Below are 19683 nucleotides of genomic sequence, written 5' to 3'. Positions count from 1 at the left end.
CTTTTCACACATGTAGATTAATCTCATCGTTTAAAACTTGGTTTATTCAAAAATAGTTAATGTTGTTGTTGTTGAAAGAAACCTGGTTTGTCAATGCTTTATACTGGGGATAAATAAAGAGGTTAATTGAGCTATTTTATCGGTAAGTGACGAATATGCTGTGACCTGTGGAGTGCTGGGACTGAATTAACAGTGCATTACACCCGCCTTGGTCGTAACAACAGGAATTTACAGAATGGGAAGGGCATGTGACCACAGGTAATAATGTCTTGGAGACAGGATTCGTGCACAAGAGAAAGATGCTGAGTATAAATCTATCTGTACAGAACCGCCTGAGCATTTTAATCGCTTGTGTTAATAAATGTAACATTATACATAATACAAAAGCTTCTTGCAATCTTTCACAGCATGAGAAAGGTGCAGCACTCGGAAAGCATGTTCAGATCTAATAACAAAGTTCAGCGAGGTCACATTTCCGTTCGTTACTATTCGACCGTGTTGGCTGCACACACGCCTCACTCCCTCTCCCTGTTTCCCACTCAGTTTCACTGGAATCTGATCTCTGCGTATTCCGTGACCTCACACCTGTTGACAGCCTCACCACCCCTGGACAGCTTGGAGAAGTTGATGCTGGCGTAGAGAATGTCCTCGGTCTTGGCGGAATGCCCAAGTCCAGCACCTCCTCCCGCTGGACCTTCAGAGAGATCCCGTATCTCCACCTGTCTAGTTGTGTCACTGGATGTGTTCCAGGGTTCAGTACCCACCATGTTCTGTGTACACGACAGAGAAACGGAGACAGAAGATAATCTCACCTCATTTACCAGGGCTGATAGGGTTAAATTATTGCATCATCTCATTAGCGTCAGCCATGGCTCAGAGAGTTTCACACTCTCTATGTGTCTGTCTGTCTGTCTCTCTGTCCCTGACACTGTCACTGTCACTGTCTCTGTCTGTCTCTGTCTGTCTGTCTGTCTGTCTGTCCCTGACACTGTCACTGTCTGTCTGTCTCTCTGTCCGTGACACTGTCACTGTCTCTGTCTGTCTCTGTCTGTCTGTCCGTCTCTCTGTCCCTGACACTGTCACTGTCTCTCTCTCTCTCTCTATTGCCTCAGTTATTAATTTGCAGTCCTGGGATTTGAACGACATCATTGACACTGTAATGTTGTATTTGATATAATCCAGGAAACGCAGCAGCCAATTTGTGCACAGCAAGATCCCACAAACGGCACTGTGATAATGACCCAGATCATCTGTTGTTTTTAGTGATGTGGGTTGAGGGATAAATATTGTCCCCAGGACACCGGGGAGAACTCCCCCCCCACCGCCCTGCTCTTCTTCCAAATAGTGGCCGTGGGATCTTTAACACCCACCTGAGAGGGCAGACGGGGGCCTCGGTTTAATGTCTCATCTGAAAGACGGCACCTCCGACAGTGCAGCACTCCCTCAGTACTGACTCACTGACAGTGCAGCACTCCCTCAGCACTGACTCTCTGACAGTGCAGCACTCCCTCAGTACTGACCCTCCGACAGTGAGGCACTCCCTCAGTACTGACCCTCTGACAGTGCAGCACTCCCTCAGTACTGACCTTCTGACAGTGCAGCACTCCCTCAGTACTGACCCTCCGACAGTGCAGCACTCCCTCAGTACTGACCCTCCAACAGTGCAGCAGTCCCTGAGTATTGACCCTTCGACAGTGCTGCACCCCCTCAGTACTGACCCTCAAACATTACAGCACTCCCTCAGTATTGCTCCTCAAACAGTGCAGCACTCCGTCAGCTGACCCTCTGACAGTGCAGCGATCCCTCAGTACTGACGCCCGGACAGTGCGGCACTCCCTCAGTACTGTCCCTCTGACAGTGCAGCACTCCCTCAGTACTGACCTTCTGACAGTACAGCACTCCCTCAGTACTGACCCTCCGACAATACAGCACTCCCTCAGTACTGACCCTCTGACAGTACAGCACTCCCTCAGTACTGACCCTCTGACAGTACAGCACTCCCAGTCCTGACCCTCCGACAGTACAGCGCTCTCTCATTACTGACCCTCCAACAGTGCAGCACTCCCTCAGTACTGACCCTCTGACAGTACAGCACTCCCTCAGTACTGACCCTCCGACAGTGCAGCACTTCCTCAGTCCTGTCCCTCCAACAGTACAGCACTCCCTCAGTACTGACCCTCCGACAGTGCAGCACTCCCTCAGTACTGACCCTCTGACAGTGCAGCACTCCCTCAGTCCTGACCCTCTGACAGTGCAGCACTCCCTCAGTACTGACTCTCTGACATTGCAGCACTCCCTCAGTACTGACCCTCCGACAGTGAGGCACTCCCTCAGTACTGATCTACCGACAGTGCAGCACTCCCTCAGTACTGACCCTCCGACAGTGCAGCACTCCCTCAGTACTGACCCTCTGACAGTGCAGCACTCCCTCAGTACTGACCCTCTGACAGTACAGCACTCCCTCAGTACTGACCCTCCGACAGTGCAGCACTCCCTCAGTACTGACCCTCTGACAGTACAGCACTCCCTCAGTACTGACCCTCTGACAGTACAGCGCTCCCAGTCCTGACCCTCCGACAGTACAGCGCTCCCTCATTACTGACCCTCCGACACTGCAGCACTCCTTCAGTACTGACCCTCCAATAGTGCAGCACTCCCTCAGTACTGACCCTCCGACAGTGCAGCACTCCCTCAGTACTGACCTTCCGACAGTGCAGCTCTCCCTCAGTACTGACCCTCTGACAGTGCAGCACTCCCTCAGTACTGAGCCTCTGACAGTGCAGCACTCCCTCAGTACTAACCCTCTGACAGTGCAGCACTCCCTCAGTACTGACTCTCTGACAGTGCAGCACTCCCTCAGTACTGACTCACTGACATTGCAGCACTCCCTCAGTACTGACCCTCCGACAGTGAGGCACTCCCTCAGTACTGATCTTCCGACAGTGCAGCACTCCCTCAGTACTGACCCTCTGACAGTGCAGTACTCCCTCAGTACTGACCCTCTGACAGTACAGCACTCCCTCAGTTCTGACCCTCCGACAATACAGCGCTCCCTCATTACTGACCATCCGACAGTGCAGCACTCCCTCAGTACTGACCCTCCGACAGTGCAGCACTCCCTCAGTACTGACCCTCTGACAGTACAGCACTCCCTCAGTGCTGACCCTCCGACAGTGCAGCACTCCCTCAATACTGTCCCTCCAACAGTACAGCACTCCCTCAGTACTGACCCTCCGACAGTGCAGCACTCCCTCAGTACTGACCCTCTGACAGTGCAGCACTCCCTCAGTACTGACCCTCCGACAGTGCAGCCCTCCCTCAGTACTGACCCTCCGACAGTGCAGCACTCCCTCAGTACTGACCCTCCGACAGTACAGCACTCCCACAGTACTGACCCTCCGACAGTGCAGCCCTCCCTCAGTACTGATCCTCCGACAGTGCAGCGCTCCCTCAGTACTGACCCTCCGACAGTACAGCACTCCCTCAGTCCTGACCCTCCGACAGTACAGCGCTCCCTCGTTACTGACCCTCCGACAGTGCGGCCCTCCCTCAGTACTGACCCTCCGACAGTGCAGCACTCCCTCAGTACTGACCCTCCGACAGTGCAGCACTCCCTCAGTACTGACCCTCCGACAGTACAGCACTCCCTCAGTACTGACCCTCCGACAGTGCAGCACTCCCTCAGTACTGACCCTCCGACAGTGCAGCACTCCCTCGGTACTGACCCTCCGACAGTGCAGCACTCCCTCAGTACTGACCCTCCGACAGTGCAGCACTCCCTCGGTACTGACCCTCCGACAGTGCAGCACTCCCTCAGTACTGACCCTCCGACAGTGCGGCACTCCCTCAGTACTGACCCTCCGACAGTACAGCACTCCCTCAGTACTGACCCTCCGACAGTGCAGCACTCCCTCAGTACTGACCCTCCGACAGTACAGCACTCCCTCAGTACTGACCCTCCGACAGTGCAGCACTCCCTCAGTACTGACCCTCCAACAGTACAGGACTCCCTCAGTACTGACCCTCCGACAGTGCAGCACTCCCTCAGTACTGACCCTCCAACAGTACAGGACTCCCTCTACAAGCTGAGATTGAGACTTTGGACTGAGTGTTTACAGCTCCTGTACCTGGTGCTTCCTGGAGAGTGGACTGTCGGTCAATTCAATGACTCTGGTCTCTGAAGCTCTCTCCTCAGTCGCTGCCTTTCTCCTGAAATAACACAATATCACACTGTGATTTATCATATATCAGAGTGTCAGTACAGGACAGACACAGACTCTACTGTAGCCTTATCGCAACTACTGGACAGTCTCTTTTAATAACTTCTGTCCACTGACACTGAATTATGGAATCACAGAGCACGGGGGGAGGCCAATCGGCCCATCGTGCCTGTGCTGGCTCTTTGAAAGAACTATCCAATTAGCCCCCTCTACCCCACCGCCTCGCTCTTTCCCCCACCGCCCTGCAAATTTTTCCCCTTCAATTATTTCTCCAATTCCCCCTTTTGAAAGGTCCTATTCAATCTGCTTCCACCGCCCTTTCAGGCAGCGCGTTCCAGATCACAACAGATTGATCTCATCCACCTGGATACTGGGCAATGAAGGGCACACTCCAGAGCGTAGGGACGCAGGGACCACTTATGGGAAGTGTTCTGAAGGCATATCAATAGTAAAAAGGTGATAAAAGGAGGAGTAGGTCCAGTTAGGGATGAAACAGGGGATTTGCACATGAAGGCAGGGGAAATAGCGATGTCCTGAATGAATACTTTTACATCTGTCTGGAAGGATTTAAAAGTGATGAGGAGGAGGTATTAGATAGGCTGTCTATATTTAAAGTGGATAAAACACCAGGACCAGATGAGAGGCATCCAAGGATACCGAGGGAAGTGAGGGTGGAAATCGCAGAGGCACTGACCATAATTTTCCAGTCTTCCTTAGACTCGAGGGTGGTGCCAGAGGACTGGAGAATTGCAAATGTTACACCCTTGTTCAAAAAGAGAGTATAAAGATAAGACCAGCAACTACAGGCCAATCAAATTAACTTCGGTGTTGGGGAATCTTCCAAAAATAATAATTCAGGACAAAATTAATAGGCACATGGACAAATGTGGGTTAATTCAGGAAAGACAGCATGGATTACTTAAGGGAAAAACAGTGAACTAACTTGCTGGAGTTTTTTGAGGAGGTAACAGAGAGGGTTGATGAGGGCAATGCTGTTGATGTGGTGTACGTGGACTTTCAGAAGGTGTTTGATACAGTGCCACACAACAGACTTGTGAGCAAACTTATCAAACTTAACAAAATCGGCTGAGTGACAGGAAACAAAGAGTAGCGGTTCATGAATCTTTTTCGGGCTGGAGGAAGGTTTAACGTAGAACATAGAACAGTACAGCACAGTGCAGGCCCTTCGGCCCACGATGTTGTGCCGACCCTTTAACCTACTCTCAGATCAAACTACCTACATACCCTTCACACTGCTATCATCCATGTACCTATCCAAGAGTCGCTTAAATGCCCCTAATGTACCTGCTTCTACTACCACCGCTGGCAACGCATTCCACGCACCCACCACTCTCGGTGTAAAGAACCTACCTCTGACATCTCCCCGAAACCTTCCTCCAATCACCTTAAAATTATGCCCCCTGGTGTTTGTAGTGGAGTTCCCCAGGGGTCAGTGTCGGGACCCTTGCTTTTCCTGGTATATATTAATGACCTAGACCTTTGGTGTACAGGGCACAATTTCAAAGTTTGCAGATGATATGAAACTTGGAAGCATTGTGAACTGTGAGGAGGATAGTGTCGAACTTCAAAAGGACATAGACAAGTTGGTGGAATGGGCTGACAGGTGGCAGATGGAGTTCAATGCAGAGAAATGTGAGGTGATTCATTTTGGTAGGAAGAACATGGAGAGACAATATAAAATAAAGGGTACAATTCTAAAGGGGGTGTGGGAGCAGAGGGACCTGGGTGTATATGTATATCATTCATTGAGGGTGACAGGACAGGTGGAGAGAGCAGTTAATAAAGCATACAGTATCCTGGTCTTTATTAATAGGGGCATAGAGCACAAGAGCAAGGAAGTTATGTTGAACTTGTATAAGACACTAGTTTGGCCTCAGCTGGAGTATTGCATCCAGTTCTGGGAGCCGCACTTGAGGAAAGACGTGAGGACATTGGAGAGAGTATGGAAAAGATTCAGGAGAATGGTTCCAGGGATGAAGAATTTCAATTCTGAAGATAGATTGGAGAAGTTAGGACTGTTTTCCTTGGAGAAGAGAAGGCTGAGAGGTGATTTGATAGAGGTGTTCAAAATCATGAGGGGTCTGGACAGAGTAGATAGAGAGAAACTTTTCCCACTGGTGAAAGGATCGAGAACGAGAGGGCACAGATTGAAAGTATTTGGGAAGAGAAGAAAAAGTGACACGAGGAAAAACTTTTTCACACAGCGAGTGGTTAAGGTCTGGAATGCGCTGCCTGAGAACGAGGTGGAGGCAGATTCAATTGAAGCATTCAAAAGGGAATTAGACTGGTATCTGAGAAGGAAGAATGTGCAGGGTTTACAGGGAGCAGGCGGGGGGGGGGGGGGGGGGGGGGGTGCGGAATGGAACTGAGGAGGTTGCTTTTTCGGAGAGCCAGTGCAGACACGATGGGCTGAATGGCCTCCATCTGCACTGTAACGATTCTGGGATTCTGTGGGAGAGGCGTCTGGCGCTGAACCCGAGGGAACCAATTTAAGGAGGGAAGACTGAAGCAGAGACGTGGCTGCAGGATGGTCGGGACTGGGAACTAAATATACCTGGTTATAAAGTTTACAGGAGGGACAGGGAAAATGGCAGAGGGGGTGGAGTAAACTTACTGATCAGAAATAATATCACCTCATTGGTGAGGGAGGATATAATGAGGGGAAAGCATCCAGTGGAGACCTTATGGGTGGAACTGAGGAACAGAAAAGGATCTAAAACTGTAATGGGTGTTGTGTATAGACCCCCTGGTAGCAGTTCTGAGGTGTTAGATTGTATAAACGCACAAATTAGGAAAGTGTGTAACAAAGGCAGAGTAGTATTAATGGGGGATTTTAACTTACACATAGATTGGGAGAGGCAGACTAGCACCTGTCAGAAAGGTAGTGAATTTCTGCAATGTGTCCAGGATAGTTCCCTACAGCAATATGTCCCAGATGTAACAAGGGGACAGGCAATATTAGATTTAGTTATGAGTAATGAGCCAAATTTAATTAGTGGCCTAACTGTGCGTGAACATTGATCAAATAGTGATCACAACATGATCGAATTCAAGGTAGCGTTTGAAAGTGAAAAGCACGAATCAGCGACTAGAATTTTAGACTTGGGTAAGGCTGACTTTACTGGGATGAGACAGAGACTGTCCACGGTAAACTGGGTAGATCTGTTAATGGGTCAAACGACTGAAGAACAGTGGAGAATATTTAAAGAAACATTTAACGAAATACATAGTGAGTATATACCCCTGAGAGGAAAAAACTTCACTTCACAGAAAAAACAGCCATGGACAACGAAAGAGATTAGGGATTAGCATAAAACAAAAAGAAAGGGATGACAAAAATGCAAAACGCAGCACAGATCCAGCCGAATGGGATCAATACAAAGACCAGCAAAGGGTCACAAAGCAGCTTATAAGAGATACTAAAAGAGATTATGAAAGGAAACTTGCAAGGGACTTCAAAATCAATAAGAAGAAATGTTATAGTTACATAAAGGGAAAGTGGGTGGTCAAGAGCAATGTAGACCCAGTAAAAGCTGAAACTGGAGATATTGTCATTGATAATGGGGAAATGGCAGACATGTTGAGCAATTACTTTGCCTCAGTATTTACAATTGAAAAGGAGGATAACTTGCCGAAAAAATTAATAACCGATAGGGGACAGGGACTGAATACAATTAACGTTAAGTAAAACATCAGTAACAAGGAAATTAATGGAACTAAAGTGTGAGAAATCCCCAGGACCTGATGGTTTCCATCCGAGGGTGTTAAAGGAAGTAGGGGAGCACATTGTAGATGCCCTAACTATAATCTTTCAGAGTTCCCTAGATTCAGGAGCGGTCCCTCTGGATTGGAAAGTTGCACATGTCACTCCACTTTTTAAGAAGGGTGAAAGGGGGAACCAAGGAAGTTACAGACCTGTTAGCCTGACATCTGTGGTGGGCAAGTTGCTGGAGTCTATAATCAAGGATAGGGTGACCGAACACCTAGAAAAATTTCAGTTAATCAGGGACAGCCAGCATAGATTCACAACAAAAAGGTCATGCCTGACAAATCACATTGAATTTTTTGAAGAGGTGACTAAGGTAGTGGACAGGGGAATGTCTATGGATGTTATTTATATGGACTTCCAGAACACTTGATAAAGTCCCACATAAGAGACTGTTAACTAAGGTAGAAGCCCATGGAGTTGAGGGTAAATTATTGACATGGTTAGAAAGTTGGTTGAGTGGTAGGTGACAGAGAGTGGGGATAATGGGTAAGTACTCCGATTGGCAGGATGTGACTAGTGGTGTCCCGCAGGGATCTGTGTTGGGGCCTCAATTATTCACATTATTCATTAGCGACTTGGATGATGGCATAGTAAGTCATATATCCAAATTTGCTGATGATACAAAGTTAGGCGGCATTGTAAACAGTCTAGATGATAGCATAAAATTACAAAGAGATATTGACAGACCAGGTGAGTGGGCAAAACTGTGGCAGATGGATTTCAATGCGGGCAAGTGTGAGATTATCCATTTTGGACCGAAAAAGGATAGAGCAGGGTACTTTCCAAAGGAGAAAAGGTTAAGTACAGTGGATGTCCAAAGAGACTTGGGGGTTCAGGTGCATAGATCTTTCAAATGCCACAAACAAGTGCAGAAAATAATCAAAAAGGCTACTGGAATACTAGCCTTTATATCTAGAGGATTGGAGTATAAAGACACAGAGGTTATGCTGCAGCTGTACAAAACCCTGGTTAGACCCCACTTGGAGTTACTGTGAGCAGTTCTGGGTACCACACCTTAGGAAGGATATACTGGCCTTGGAGGGAGTGCAACGTAGGTTTACAAGAATGATACCTGGACTACAGGGGTTAAGTTACGAGGAGAGATTACACAAATTAGGCCTGTTTTCACTAGAATATAGAAGGTTAAAGGGTGATCTGATTGAAGTCTTCAAGATATTAACAGGAAAAGACAGGCTAGATAAAGATAACCTATTTCCGCTGGTTGGAGATTCTAAAACTAGTCTAAAAATTAGGACCAGACCGTTCAGGAGAGATGTTCGGAAGCATTTCTTCACACAAAGGGTGGTTGAGGTTTGGAACACTCTCCCACAAACAATAGTTGAAGCTAAAACAGTTGTTAATTTTAAATCAGAGAAAGATAGATTTCTGTTAAGCAAAGATATTAAGGCTGTGGATCAGACATGATCTCATGGAATGGGCGGGACAGGCTCGAGGGGCTGAATGGCCTACTCCTGTTCCTATCTTCCTCTGTTCCTATGAAGTAAAGATTTAGAGACAAATCGAGTTTGTACTTACCTTCGTACACACGTGAAGAGTAAGAATCCAGTCAGTACCACACTCAACATGATCCCAGCTGTAAGCAATCCTACTCTCCATTCATGAGAGTCTTTCTCTGTAAAAACAGCCATTAATTACTGCACTACAGTTTTAAAATGATGCTGCGATGTATCTCGAGAGGCGATACACATTAGTGAACCACTTTATAAATGTAATCTCTGTATACGTATCAAACAACCTCACAGTGTTGTTGCTGGGATCTTTCTGTGCGCACATTGGCGGCCATGTTTCCTACATTTCAACAGTGGCTACACTTTAAGAGAGTTTTATTAGTGGTAAAGTGTTTTGGAACTATTGAAGTGTTATATAAATACAAGTCTTCCTTATCGATGTAACATTCATGTATGTAACATTTATATATATATTTCTAGATGTAAAATCCAGTCAACCTCCAGTTTCTTCAGATCTACTCTATCAAGAATTTGACACTGAGCCATTTCGGACCACAGGAAGGACGCATAGTAACAGGAGGAGGACATTCAGCCCCTCGAGGCTGTTTCATTCATGGGATGTGGGCGTCACAGGCCAGGCCCGCATTTATTGTCCATCCCTAATTGTGAGAAGGTGGTGGTGAGCTGCCTTCTTGAACCGCTGCAGTCCATGTGGGGTAGGTACACCCACAGTGCTGTTAGGAAGGGAGTTCCAGGCTTTTGACCCAGCGACAGTGAAGGAACGGCGATATAGTTCCAAGTCAGGATGGTGTGTGACTTGGAGGGGAACTTGCAGGTGGTGGTGTTCCCATGCATCTGCTGCCCTTGTCCTTCTAGTTGGTAGAGGTCGCGGGTTTGGAAGGTGCTCTCGTAGGAGCCTTGGTGCGTTGCTGCAGTGCATCTTGGACATGGTACACACTGCTGCCACTGTGCGTCGGTGGTGGAGGGAGTGAATGTTTGTAGATGGGGTGCCAATCAAGCGGGCTGCTTTGTCCTGGATGGTGTCGAGCTTCTTGAGTGTTGTTGGAGCTGCACCCATCCAGGCAAGTGGAGAGTATTCCATCACACTCCTGACTTGTGCCTTGTAGATGGTGGACAGGCTTTGGGGGAGTCAGGAGGTGAGTTACTCGCCTCAGGGTTCCCAGCCTCTGACCTGCTCTTGTCGCCACGGTATTTATTTATTTTAGACTCCCAACCAATGGAAATCGTTGCTCTTATCTCACCCTTAATTCCCCTTAACATCTTGAAAACTTTGATCAAATCACCCCTTAACCTTCCAAATCCCAGGGAATATAATTCCAGTTTGTGCCATCTAAATCCATTTTCAATGAAACAGCTTTCTGGGGGGGAGAGAGTTCCAGATTCCCACTCCCCTTTGTGTGGACAAGTGCTTCCTGACATCACCCCCTGAACGGTCTGGCTCGGATTTTATCAGGCACTGCATTATCACGTTCAAACGAAAGTTTGATCAAACAGGTAGCTTGTGAATTGCCTCTTAAACGGGGTGGAAAGAGAGGGACGCAGAGTTTGAGGGAGGGAATTCTGGAGTTTAGGGATCATCGAGTTTAGACTGATAATAAGAACGTATGAAATGAGCATTCACCATTCAGTACGATCGTGGCTGATCCCCTGCCTCAATTTCACTTTCCCACCCGTTCCCCCATCTCCCTTGATTCCCTGAGAGACCCAAAACATTTGTCTATCTCAGCCTTACATATATTCAATGATGAAGCATCAAAAGATTCACAACCCCTTTGAGTGAAGTAATTTCTCCTCATCTCAGTCCTGAATGTTTGGCCCCTTATCCTGAGACTGTGTCCCCGTGTTGGAGATTCCCCGACCTGTGTGAACAATCTCTCAGCTTCTACCCTATCAAACCCTTTCACAATCTTAAATAAAGACAAGAAATGCTGGAAATACGCAGCACATCTGGCAGCATCTGCGGAGAGAGGAGCAGAGTTAACGTTTCAGGTCAGTGACCCTTCATCAGAACTGGCAAATATATAGAAATGTAATTGGTTTTAAGCAAGTAAAGCGGGGGGTGGGGCAAGAGGTAACAAAAGAGAAGGTGTTGATAGGGACAAGGTCACAGAGAATAACTGACCAGAAGGTCATGGAGCAAAGGCAAAGGGTGAGTCAATGGTGTTGTGAAAGACCAAGTGTTAGTGCAGAGAGGGTGCTAATTGACAGAAAACTGAACAGCCCCAAGAACAAACATGAAAAAAACAGCGAGTAGGCGCAGTAGACACAAAATAAAATAAAATAAACACTTAAAAAAAAAAGGAAAAATAACTAAAAGTAAAAATAAAATGGGGGGCCCGTCATGCTCTGAAATTATTGAATTCAATGTTCAGTCCGGCAGGCTGTAGTGTGCCTAATCGGTAGATGAGATGCTGTTCCTCGAGCTTGCGTTGATGTTCACTGGAACACTGCAGCAATCCCAGGACAGAGATGTGAGCATGAGAGCAGGGGGGAGTGTTGAAATGGCCAGCAACCGGAAGCTCAGTCTGCGTTTGGTCTCCCCAATGTAGAGGAGACCACATTGTGAGCAGCGAATACAGTATACTACATTGAAAGAAGTACAAGTAAATCGCTGCTTCACCTGAAAGGAGTGTTTGGGGCCTGGGATAGTGAGGAGAGAGGAGGTAAATGGGCAGGTATTACACCTCCTGCGATTGCAGGGGAAGGTGACATGGGACGGGGATGAGGTGGTGGGGGTAATGGAGGAGTGGACCAGGGTGTCGCGGAGGGAACGATCCCTTCAGAATGCTGACAGGGGAAGGGAGGGGACGATGCATTTGGTAGTGGCATCACGCTGGAGGTGGCGGAAATGGCGGAGGATGATCCTTTGGATATGGAGGCCGATGGGGTGGAAAGTGAGGACAAGGGGAACCCTGTCACGGTTCTGGGAGGGAGGGGAAGGGGTGAGGGTAGAGTTACGGGAAATGGGCTGGACACGGTTGAGGGCCCTGTCAACCACAGTGGGGGGGTAATCCTCGGTTGAGGAAAAAGGAGGTCATATCAGAAGCACCGTCATGGAAGGTAGCATCATCAGAGCAGATGCATCGGACACGGAGAAACTGGGAGAATGGAATGAAGTCCTTACAGGAGGCAGGGTGTGAAGAAGTGTAGTCGAGGTAGCTGTGGGAGTCGGTGGGCTTATAATGGATATAGAAGACAACCTATCCCCAGAGATGGAGACAGAGAAGTCGAGGAAGGGAAGGGAAGTGTCAGAGATGGACCATGTAAAGGTGAGTGAAGGGTGGAAATTGGAAGCAAAGTTGATAAAGTTTTCCAGTTCGGGGCGGGAGCAGGAAACGGCACCGACACAGTCATCAATGTACCGGAAAAAAGAGTTGGGGGAGGGGGCCTGAGTAGGACTGCAACAAAGAATGCTCGACATATCCCACAAAACGACAGGCATAACTAGGACCCATGCGGGTACCCATAGCGACACCTTTTACTTGAAGGAAGTGCATGGAGTTGAGGGAGAAGTTGTTCAATGTGAAAACAAGTTCAGCCAGGCGGAGGAGGGTGGTGGTGGATGGGGACTGGGTTGGGCCTCTGTTCAAGGAAGAAGCGGAGAGCCCTCAAACCATCCTGGTGGGGGGATGGAGGTACAGAGGTGTGTTTATTTTATTTTATTTTGTTACGACTGTGCCTGCCCACTGTTTTTTTTTCATGTTTGTGCTTGGGGGCCAGGCTGTTCAGTTTTCTGTCAATTAACACCCTCTCTGCACTAACGCTTTGTCTTTCACCACACCATTAACTCACCATTAACACACCATTTGCCTTTGCTCCATGACCTTCTGGTCAGTTATTCTCTGTGATCTTGTCCAATCAACACCTTCTCTTTTGTTCTCTTTTGTCCCGCACCCCTCCCCCCCCCCCCCCCACCCTGCTTTTCTTGCTGAAAACCTATTACATTTCTAACCTTTGCCAGTTCTGAAGAAGGGTCACTGACCTGAAACGTTAACTCTGCTTCTCTCTCCGCAGATGCTGCCAGACCTGCTGAGTATTTCCAGCATTTCCTGTTTTTATTTCAGATTTCCAGCATCCGCAGTATTTTGCTTTCATTTTCCCTTCAGAATCTTGTATGTTTCAATGAGATCACCTCTCATTCTTCTGAACACCAGAGAGTATCGACACAATTTACTCAGTCCCTTATCATAGGACAACCCCCTCATCCCGGGAACCAATCCAGTGAATCTTCACTGCACCGGCTACAATGCAAGTCTATCCTTCCTTAAATAGAGAAACCAAAACTGCGCACAGTCCGCCAGGTGTGGTCTCACCAAAGCCCTGTCCAATTGTAACAAGGTCCCGAGCATTACTCTCACCTTTGACCCACAGATACACCTTGAACATGGCTTCCCCATGTGGGTTTCTAACGGTGCAGAAGGCCGTCACATCCTCCTCGCCCTGGTGTCCTGTCAGGGCCAGGGAGCCAGTCACCAGGTGCCCGTCTACGACCCGCCAGGCCACGAAACCTCCCTGCGTTTGGTTGCCGCTGACGTTGGCATGGGGGAGGTGCCAGGTGAGGTCTCCAGGTGGGTTGGATCTTGCCAAGCAGACGCAGGTGACTCCCTCCGCCCTGCGAGCGCACTCCGACTCCCGGGAAATCTCCGGCTTGTCTGAGGAGGGAGGGACAGCAATTAGGCCACACCGTCGCAGAGTCAGACCGCAAGACAGAATCCGAACACTGAAATCAGCCTCTGTTACCTCCAGACTGGACTATTCCAGCGGTCTCCTGCTCAATCTCCCACATTCTACCCTCCATAAACCTCAGCTCATCCAAAACTCTGCTCCCTCCCCTCCCCCCCCCCACCCTCCCCACTCACCCCCGTGTCCTAACTCGCACCAAGTCCTGTTCACCCATCACCCCCTGTTACTCGCTGACCCACACTGGCTCCCAGTCCGGCAACCCCTCGAGTTTTAACATTTAAAACTTTGGAGGAGCTGCACACACGCAAAAACGCGGGGACGTGATTGCTGAACAGGTTGCAAGAAATGCCAACTCAGCTGGCGTAAGGGGTCCAAAGTGTTTTGAAAAGGTGTGAGTGAGTGACACAAGCCGACACCGATTGACGACGTCAGAGTTTGCCTTATTTGCAAAACGCGGAGAACCGAGAAAGCCTCCAAGCAAACAGCTTGCAAGAAGTCAGCAATTGAAGGGACTCAAACTGTTTAATTATCCCGTGGTTCGAAAACGTGCGCGTGACCAGGAAATGAAACAGCCGCTGTGCTCACAGCTAAAGATCTTAAAACCATCTGCAACTTCCACTTGAGTTGATGAAGGCACCGAAAATGCACGTTCATTGTCAAGGCCGTTTCTGATAGAGCAGTTTGAACAAAGAATTAGACGCCTTACTGAATAAATGTGGCTTAAGCTGGATTTATGGTAGGACAGTAGCATCTTTTCAATGAAACACACGGCCCATCTTGGAAAATAAGGTGCAAAAAAACCATTGCAAATAGTGATTCAGTGCCGAGGCCAAGAAACGTGGTCAGTTGCTGAAGGGTAGGAATGAAGGGAGGTGACTGCTTCCTGGTTGATCATATGTGCAATTACCTGCAATGTATTTGTCACTAATGGTTGCACGGCTAATCGGTTTGTGAGTATTGGGTGCATCGCACTGTTAATTGGTACTTCGACCAAACCTAGAAAAGACACCTGTACGTCTTTGGCTGTGGGAGGAAACCGGAGCACCCGGCGCAAACCCACGCAGATCACAGGGAGAACTTGCAAGTTCCGCACGTGAATCGAACCCGGGTCCCTGGAGCTGTGAGGCTGCGGTGCTAACCACTGCGCCACCCCATTTGCTTGAAATGTGGACGTTCGTACCAAGTCGTAGTGACTTTGTTTTGTGCAACTGGGAACAGAAGTTCAATCACTGAAGGGTTCAGCTGCGAATTAGAGGGTGTCAATTTTAGTTAATGCAAGGAGGTTTTGGAGGGAGGACAGTTTTGTTTTATTTATGTTTCAAGCCGATCGAAAGCCACTCCAGGAGATTGTACACACCAGGCATCATCTGTTAATCCACTTAACATCTCAATGATGATATCCTTCGCTTTATAAATAGAGGCACAAGGTACAAAAGCAAGGCGGTTATGCTAGTTATACTAAACTACAGGAAGTAAGCTGTCCTCTGACAGAAGATGTTTGAGTTTTAATCAGAGATGGATAGAGTAAACTACTTACATTCCACATTCAGGTGTACAGTGTTTGAGGTGCCGTTACCCAGTGGGTTCCTTGCTGTGCAGTAAAAACGTGCATCATTCTCCCACGTTACGTGAGTGAAGGAGACAGTCCGAGTACTTGTGTTTAACTGGGTGCTGGTGTTCCCCTCGATCCTGAACCAGGTATAATCAGATGCCGGGGGTTTGCTTTTGCTGGAGCAGGTTAATGTGACATTGCTCCCCTTCCTTATCCTGCCCGAGGCTCCACTGATGGACAATGTTGTCTCCTTGGGTGGATCTGGAACAAGAGCAGAGGAGAGTCAGCAGGTACTCGCGATGCCCTACGACCCTCCCTATCTCTGTAACCTCAGCCAGCCCCTACGACCCTCCTTATCTCTGTAACCTCCTCCAGCCCCTACACCCCTCCCTACTTCTGTAACCTCCTCCAGCCCCTACAGCCCTCCCTATCTCTGTAACCTCCTCCAGCCCCTACAACCCTCCCTAACACTGTAACCTCCTCCAGCCCCTACAACCCTCCCTAACTCTGTAACCTCCTCCAGCCCCTACGATCCCCCCTATCTCTGTAACCTCCTCCAGCCCCTAAAACCCTCCCTATCTCTGAAACCACCTCCAGGCCCCTACAACCCTCCCGATCTCTGTAACCTCCTCCAGTCCCGACGACCCTCCCTATCTCTGTAACCTCCTCCAGCCCCGACAACCCTCCCCTATCTCTGTAACCTCCTCCAGCTCCTACAATCCTCCCGATCCCTGTAACATCCTCCATCCCTTTCAACCCTCCCTATCTGTAACCTCCTCCAGCCCCTACACCCCTCCCTATCTCTGTAACCTCCTCCAGCCCCTACAACCCTCCCTATCTCTGTAACCTCCTCCAGCCCCTACAACCCTCCGTATCTCTGTAACCTCCTCCAGCCCCGACAACCTTCCCTATCTCTGTAACCCTCCTCCAGCCACAACAACCCTCCCTATCACTGTCACCTCCTCCAGCCCCTACAACCCTCCCTATCTCTGTAACCTCCTCCAGCCCCTACAACCCTCCCTATCACTGTAACCTCCTCCAGCCCCAACAACCCTCCCTATCTCTGTAACCTCCTCCAGCCCCTACAACCCTCCCTATCTCTGTAACCTCCTCCAGCCCCTACAACCCTGCCTATCACTGTAACCACCTCCAGCCCCTACAACCCTCCCTATCTCTGTAACCTCCTCCAGCCCCTACAACCCTGCCTATCACTGTAACCACCTCCAGCCCCTACAACCCTCCCTATCTCTGTAACCTCCTCCAGCCCCTACAACCCTCCCTATCACTGTAACCTCCTCCAGCCCCTACAACCCTCCCTGTCTCTGTAACCTCCACCAGTCCCGACAACCCTCCCTATCTCTGCAACCTCCTCCAGCTCCTGCAACCCTCCCTATCTCTGTAACCTCCTCCAGCCCCTACAACCCTCCGAGACCTCTGCGCTCACCTCCAATTCCGGCCTCTTGCCCATCCCCCGATTCCCATCGCTCCACCATTGACGGCCGTGCCTTCAGTTGCCTGGGGCCCTAAGCTCTGGAATTCCCTCCCTAAACCTCTCCACCTCTCTTTCTCTCTCCAATCCTTTAAGACTCTCAGACAAAATTTGTCCCTGAGCCACATAAGCAGATATTAGGACAGGCGACCAAAATCTCGGTCAAAGAGGTAGATTTTAAGGAGCATCTCAGAGGAGGAGAGAGAGGTGGAGAGTGTATCAATGTGTTTCTGTGCATCTGCGGCACAGATTTTATCAATTCCACAGTCTCTGCTGATTATTAATTTCTTTGTATTTCGGCAGATATTGAAGTGTGTGTACACTCACATTCCACAGTGATGGTTATGGACCCCTCCTCTGCTCCATGTACATTCTCTGCCACACACTGATAGTCTCCAGTGTCCCTGGATGTAACGTGAGGAAACTCCAACCACAGCTCGTTGTTGGAATGTGTTCTGTTCATTGTGACATGAAGATGTCGCCACGTCAGGTTGGAAGCTGGGAAGCTCTCGACAGAGCAGATTATCACTGTAGAATTCCCCTCAATTATATTGATCGATGAATCTGTCATCATATCAGGAGAAGTAATTGAGAGATTCCGTGGTGTGTCTGAAAACAAATAAAGATCAGTTAACTCACATTGACTGTGAAGCACTTTGAGAGACTCTGAGAATGTGAAAGGTGTGATATCAATGTAAATTCCTTCATCATAAAGCACATAATACAGAGAGACACCACAGTGCAGTGCTGAGGGAGTGCTACACAGTCACAGGGTCAGTACTGAGGGATTGCATCACAATTACAGGGTCAGTACTGAGGGAGTGCTCCACTGTCAGAGGGTCAGTACTGAGGGATTGCATCACTGTCAGAGGTTGAGTACTGAGGGAGTGCCTCACAATTACAGGGTCAGTACTGAGGGAGTGCTGCACTGTCAGAGGGTCAGTACTGAGGGAGTGCTCCACTGTCAGAGGGTCAGTACTGAGGGATTGCATCACTGTCAGAGGTTGAGTACTGAGGGAGTGCCTCACAATTACAGGGTCAGTACTGAGGGAGTGCTGCACTGTCAGAGGGTCAGTACTGAGGGAGTGCTGCACTGTCAGAGGGTCAGTACTGAGGGATTGCATCACTGTCAGAGGGTCAGTACTGAGGGAGTGCTGCACTGTCAGAGGGTCAGTACTGAGGGATTGCTCCACTGTCAGAGGGTCAGTACTGAGGGAGTGCTGCACTGTCAGAGGGTCAGTACTGAGGGATTGCATCACTGTCAGAGGGTCAGTACTGAGGGATTGCATCACTGTCAGAGGTTGAGTACTGAGGGAGTGCATCACAATTACAGGGTCAGTACTGAGGGAGTGCTGCACTGTCAGAGGGTCAGTACTGAGGGAGTGCTGCACTGTCAGAGGGTCAGTACTGAGGGAGTACTGCACTGTCGGAGGGTCAGTACTGAGCGTGTGCGGCACTGACTGAGGGTAAATACTGAGGGAGTGCTGCACTGTTGGAGGGTCAGTACTGAAGGAGTGCTGCACATTTGGAGGGTCAGTACTGAGGGAGTGCTGCACTGTCAGAGGGTCAGTACTGAGGGAGTGCTGCACTGTTGGAGGGTCAGTACTGAGGGAGTGCTGCACTGTTGGAGGTCAGTACTGAGGGAGTGCTGCACTGTCAGAGGGTCAGTACTGAGGGAGTGCTACACAGTCACAGGGTCAGTACTGAGGGAGTGCTCCACTGTCAGAGGGTCAGTACTGAGGGAGTGCTGCACTGTTGGAACGTGAGTACTAAGGGAGTGCTGCACTGTCAGAGGGTCAGTACTGAGGGAGTGCTGCACTGTTGGAGGGTCAGTACTGAGGGAGTGCTGCACTGTTGGAGGTCAGTACTGAGGGAGTGCTGCACTGTCAGAGGGTCAGTACTGAGGGAGTGCTACACAGTCACAGGGTCAGTACTGAGGGAGTGCTCCACTGTCAGAGGGTCAGTACTGAGGGAGTGCTCCACTGTCGGAGGGTCAGTACTGAGGGAGTGCTGCACTGTCAGAGGGTCAGTACTGAGGGAGTGCTGCACTGTCAGAGGGTCAGTACTGAGGGAGTGCTCCACTGTCGGAGGGTCAGTACTGAGGGAGTGCTGCACTGTCAGAGGGTCAGTACTGAGGGAGTGCTGCACTGTCAGAGGGTCAGTACTGAGGGAGTGCTCCACTGTCGGAGGGTCAGTACTGAGGGAGTGCTGCACTGTCAGAGGGTCAGTACTGAGGGAGTGCTGCACTGTCAGAGGGTCAGTACTGAGGGAGTGCTCCACTGTCGGAGGGTCAGTACTGAGGGAGTGCTCCACAGTCAGAGGGTCAGTACTGAGGGAGTGCATCACTGTCAGAGGTTGAGTACTGAGGGAGTGCATCACAATTACAGGGTCAGTACTGAGGGAGTGCTCCACTGTCAGAGGGTCAGTGCTGAGGGAGTGCTACACAGTCACAGGGTCAG

At 49.3% G+C, this 19683-nt stretch overlaps 1 protein-coding gene across 3 annotated transcripts in view; it reads right to left on the bottom strand.

Annotated features, from left to right (window-relative positions):
• Nucleotides 1–319: 319 nt before the first annotated feature.
• Nucleotides 320–19683, bottom strand: part of LOC137352773 (sialic acid-binding Ig-like lectin 13) — a 40359-nt gene continuing 20995 nt past the window's right edge. For 2 of the 3 annotated variants that reach the window (XM_068018576.1, XM_068018577.1), the window contains 6 exons: nucleotides 17552–17833; nucleotides 15721–15996; nucleotides 13859–14152; nucleotides 9547–9643; nucleotides 4128–4209; nucleotides 320–770 (listed from right to left, as the gene is read on the bottom strand). In XM_068018576.1, the coding sequence (XP_067874677.1) occupies nucleotides 546–770; nucleotides 4128–4209; nucleotides 9547–9643; nucleotides 13859–14152; nucleotides 15721–15996; nucleotides 17552–17833 (1256 nt within the window). In that variant the 3' untranslated portion in view covers nucleotides 320–545. Of the gene's footprint in view, nucleotides 771–4127; nucleotides 4210–8156; nucleotides 8225–9546; nucleotides 9644–13858; nucleotides 14153–15720; nucleotides 15997–17551; nucleotides 17834–19683 lie in introns of all 3 variants that reach the window. The other variant, XM_068018578.1, reaches the window with a different exon arrangement.

Source organism: Heterodontus francisci, chromosome 39 (assembly GCF_036365525.1).
Source record: "Heterodontus francisci isolate sHetFra1 chromosome 39, sHetFra1.hap1, whole genome shotgun sequence".
Classification (NCBI taxonomy): domain Eukaryota; kingdom Metazoa; phylum Chordata; class Chondrichthyes; order Heterodontiformes; family Heterodontidae; genus Heterodontus; species Heterodontus francisci.
Note: the sequence above shows the minus strand (reverse complement) of the source record. Positions and strands in the feature narration are given on the sequence as shown.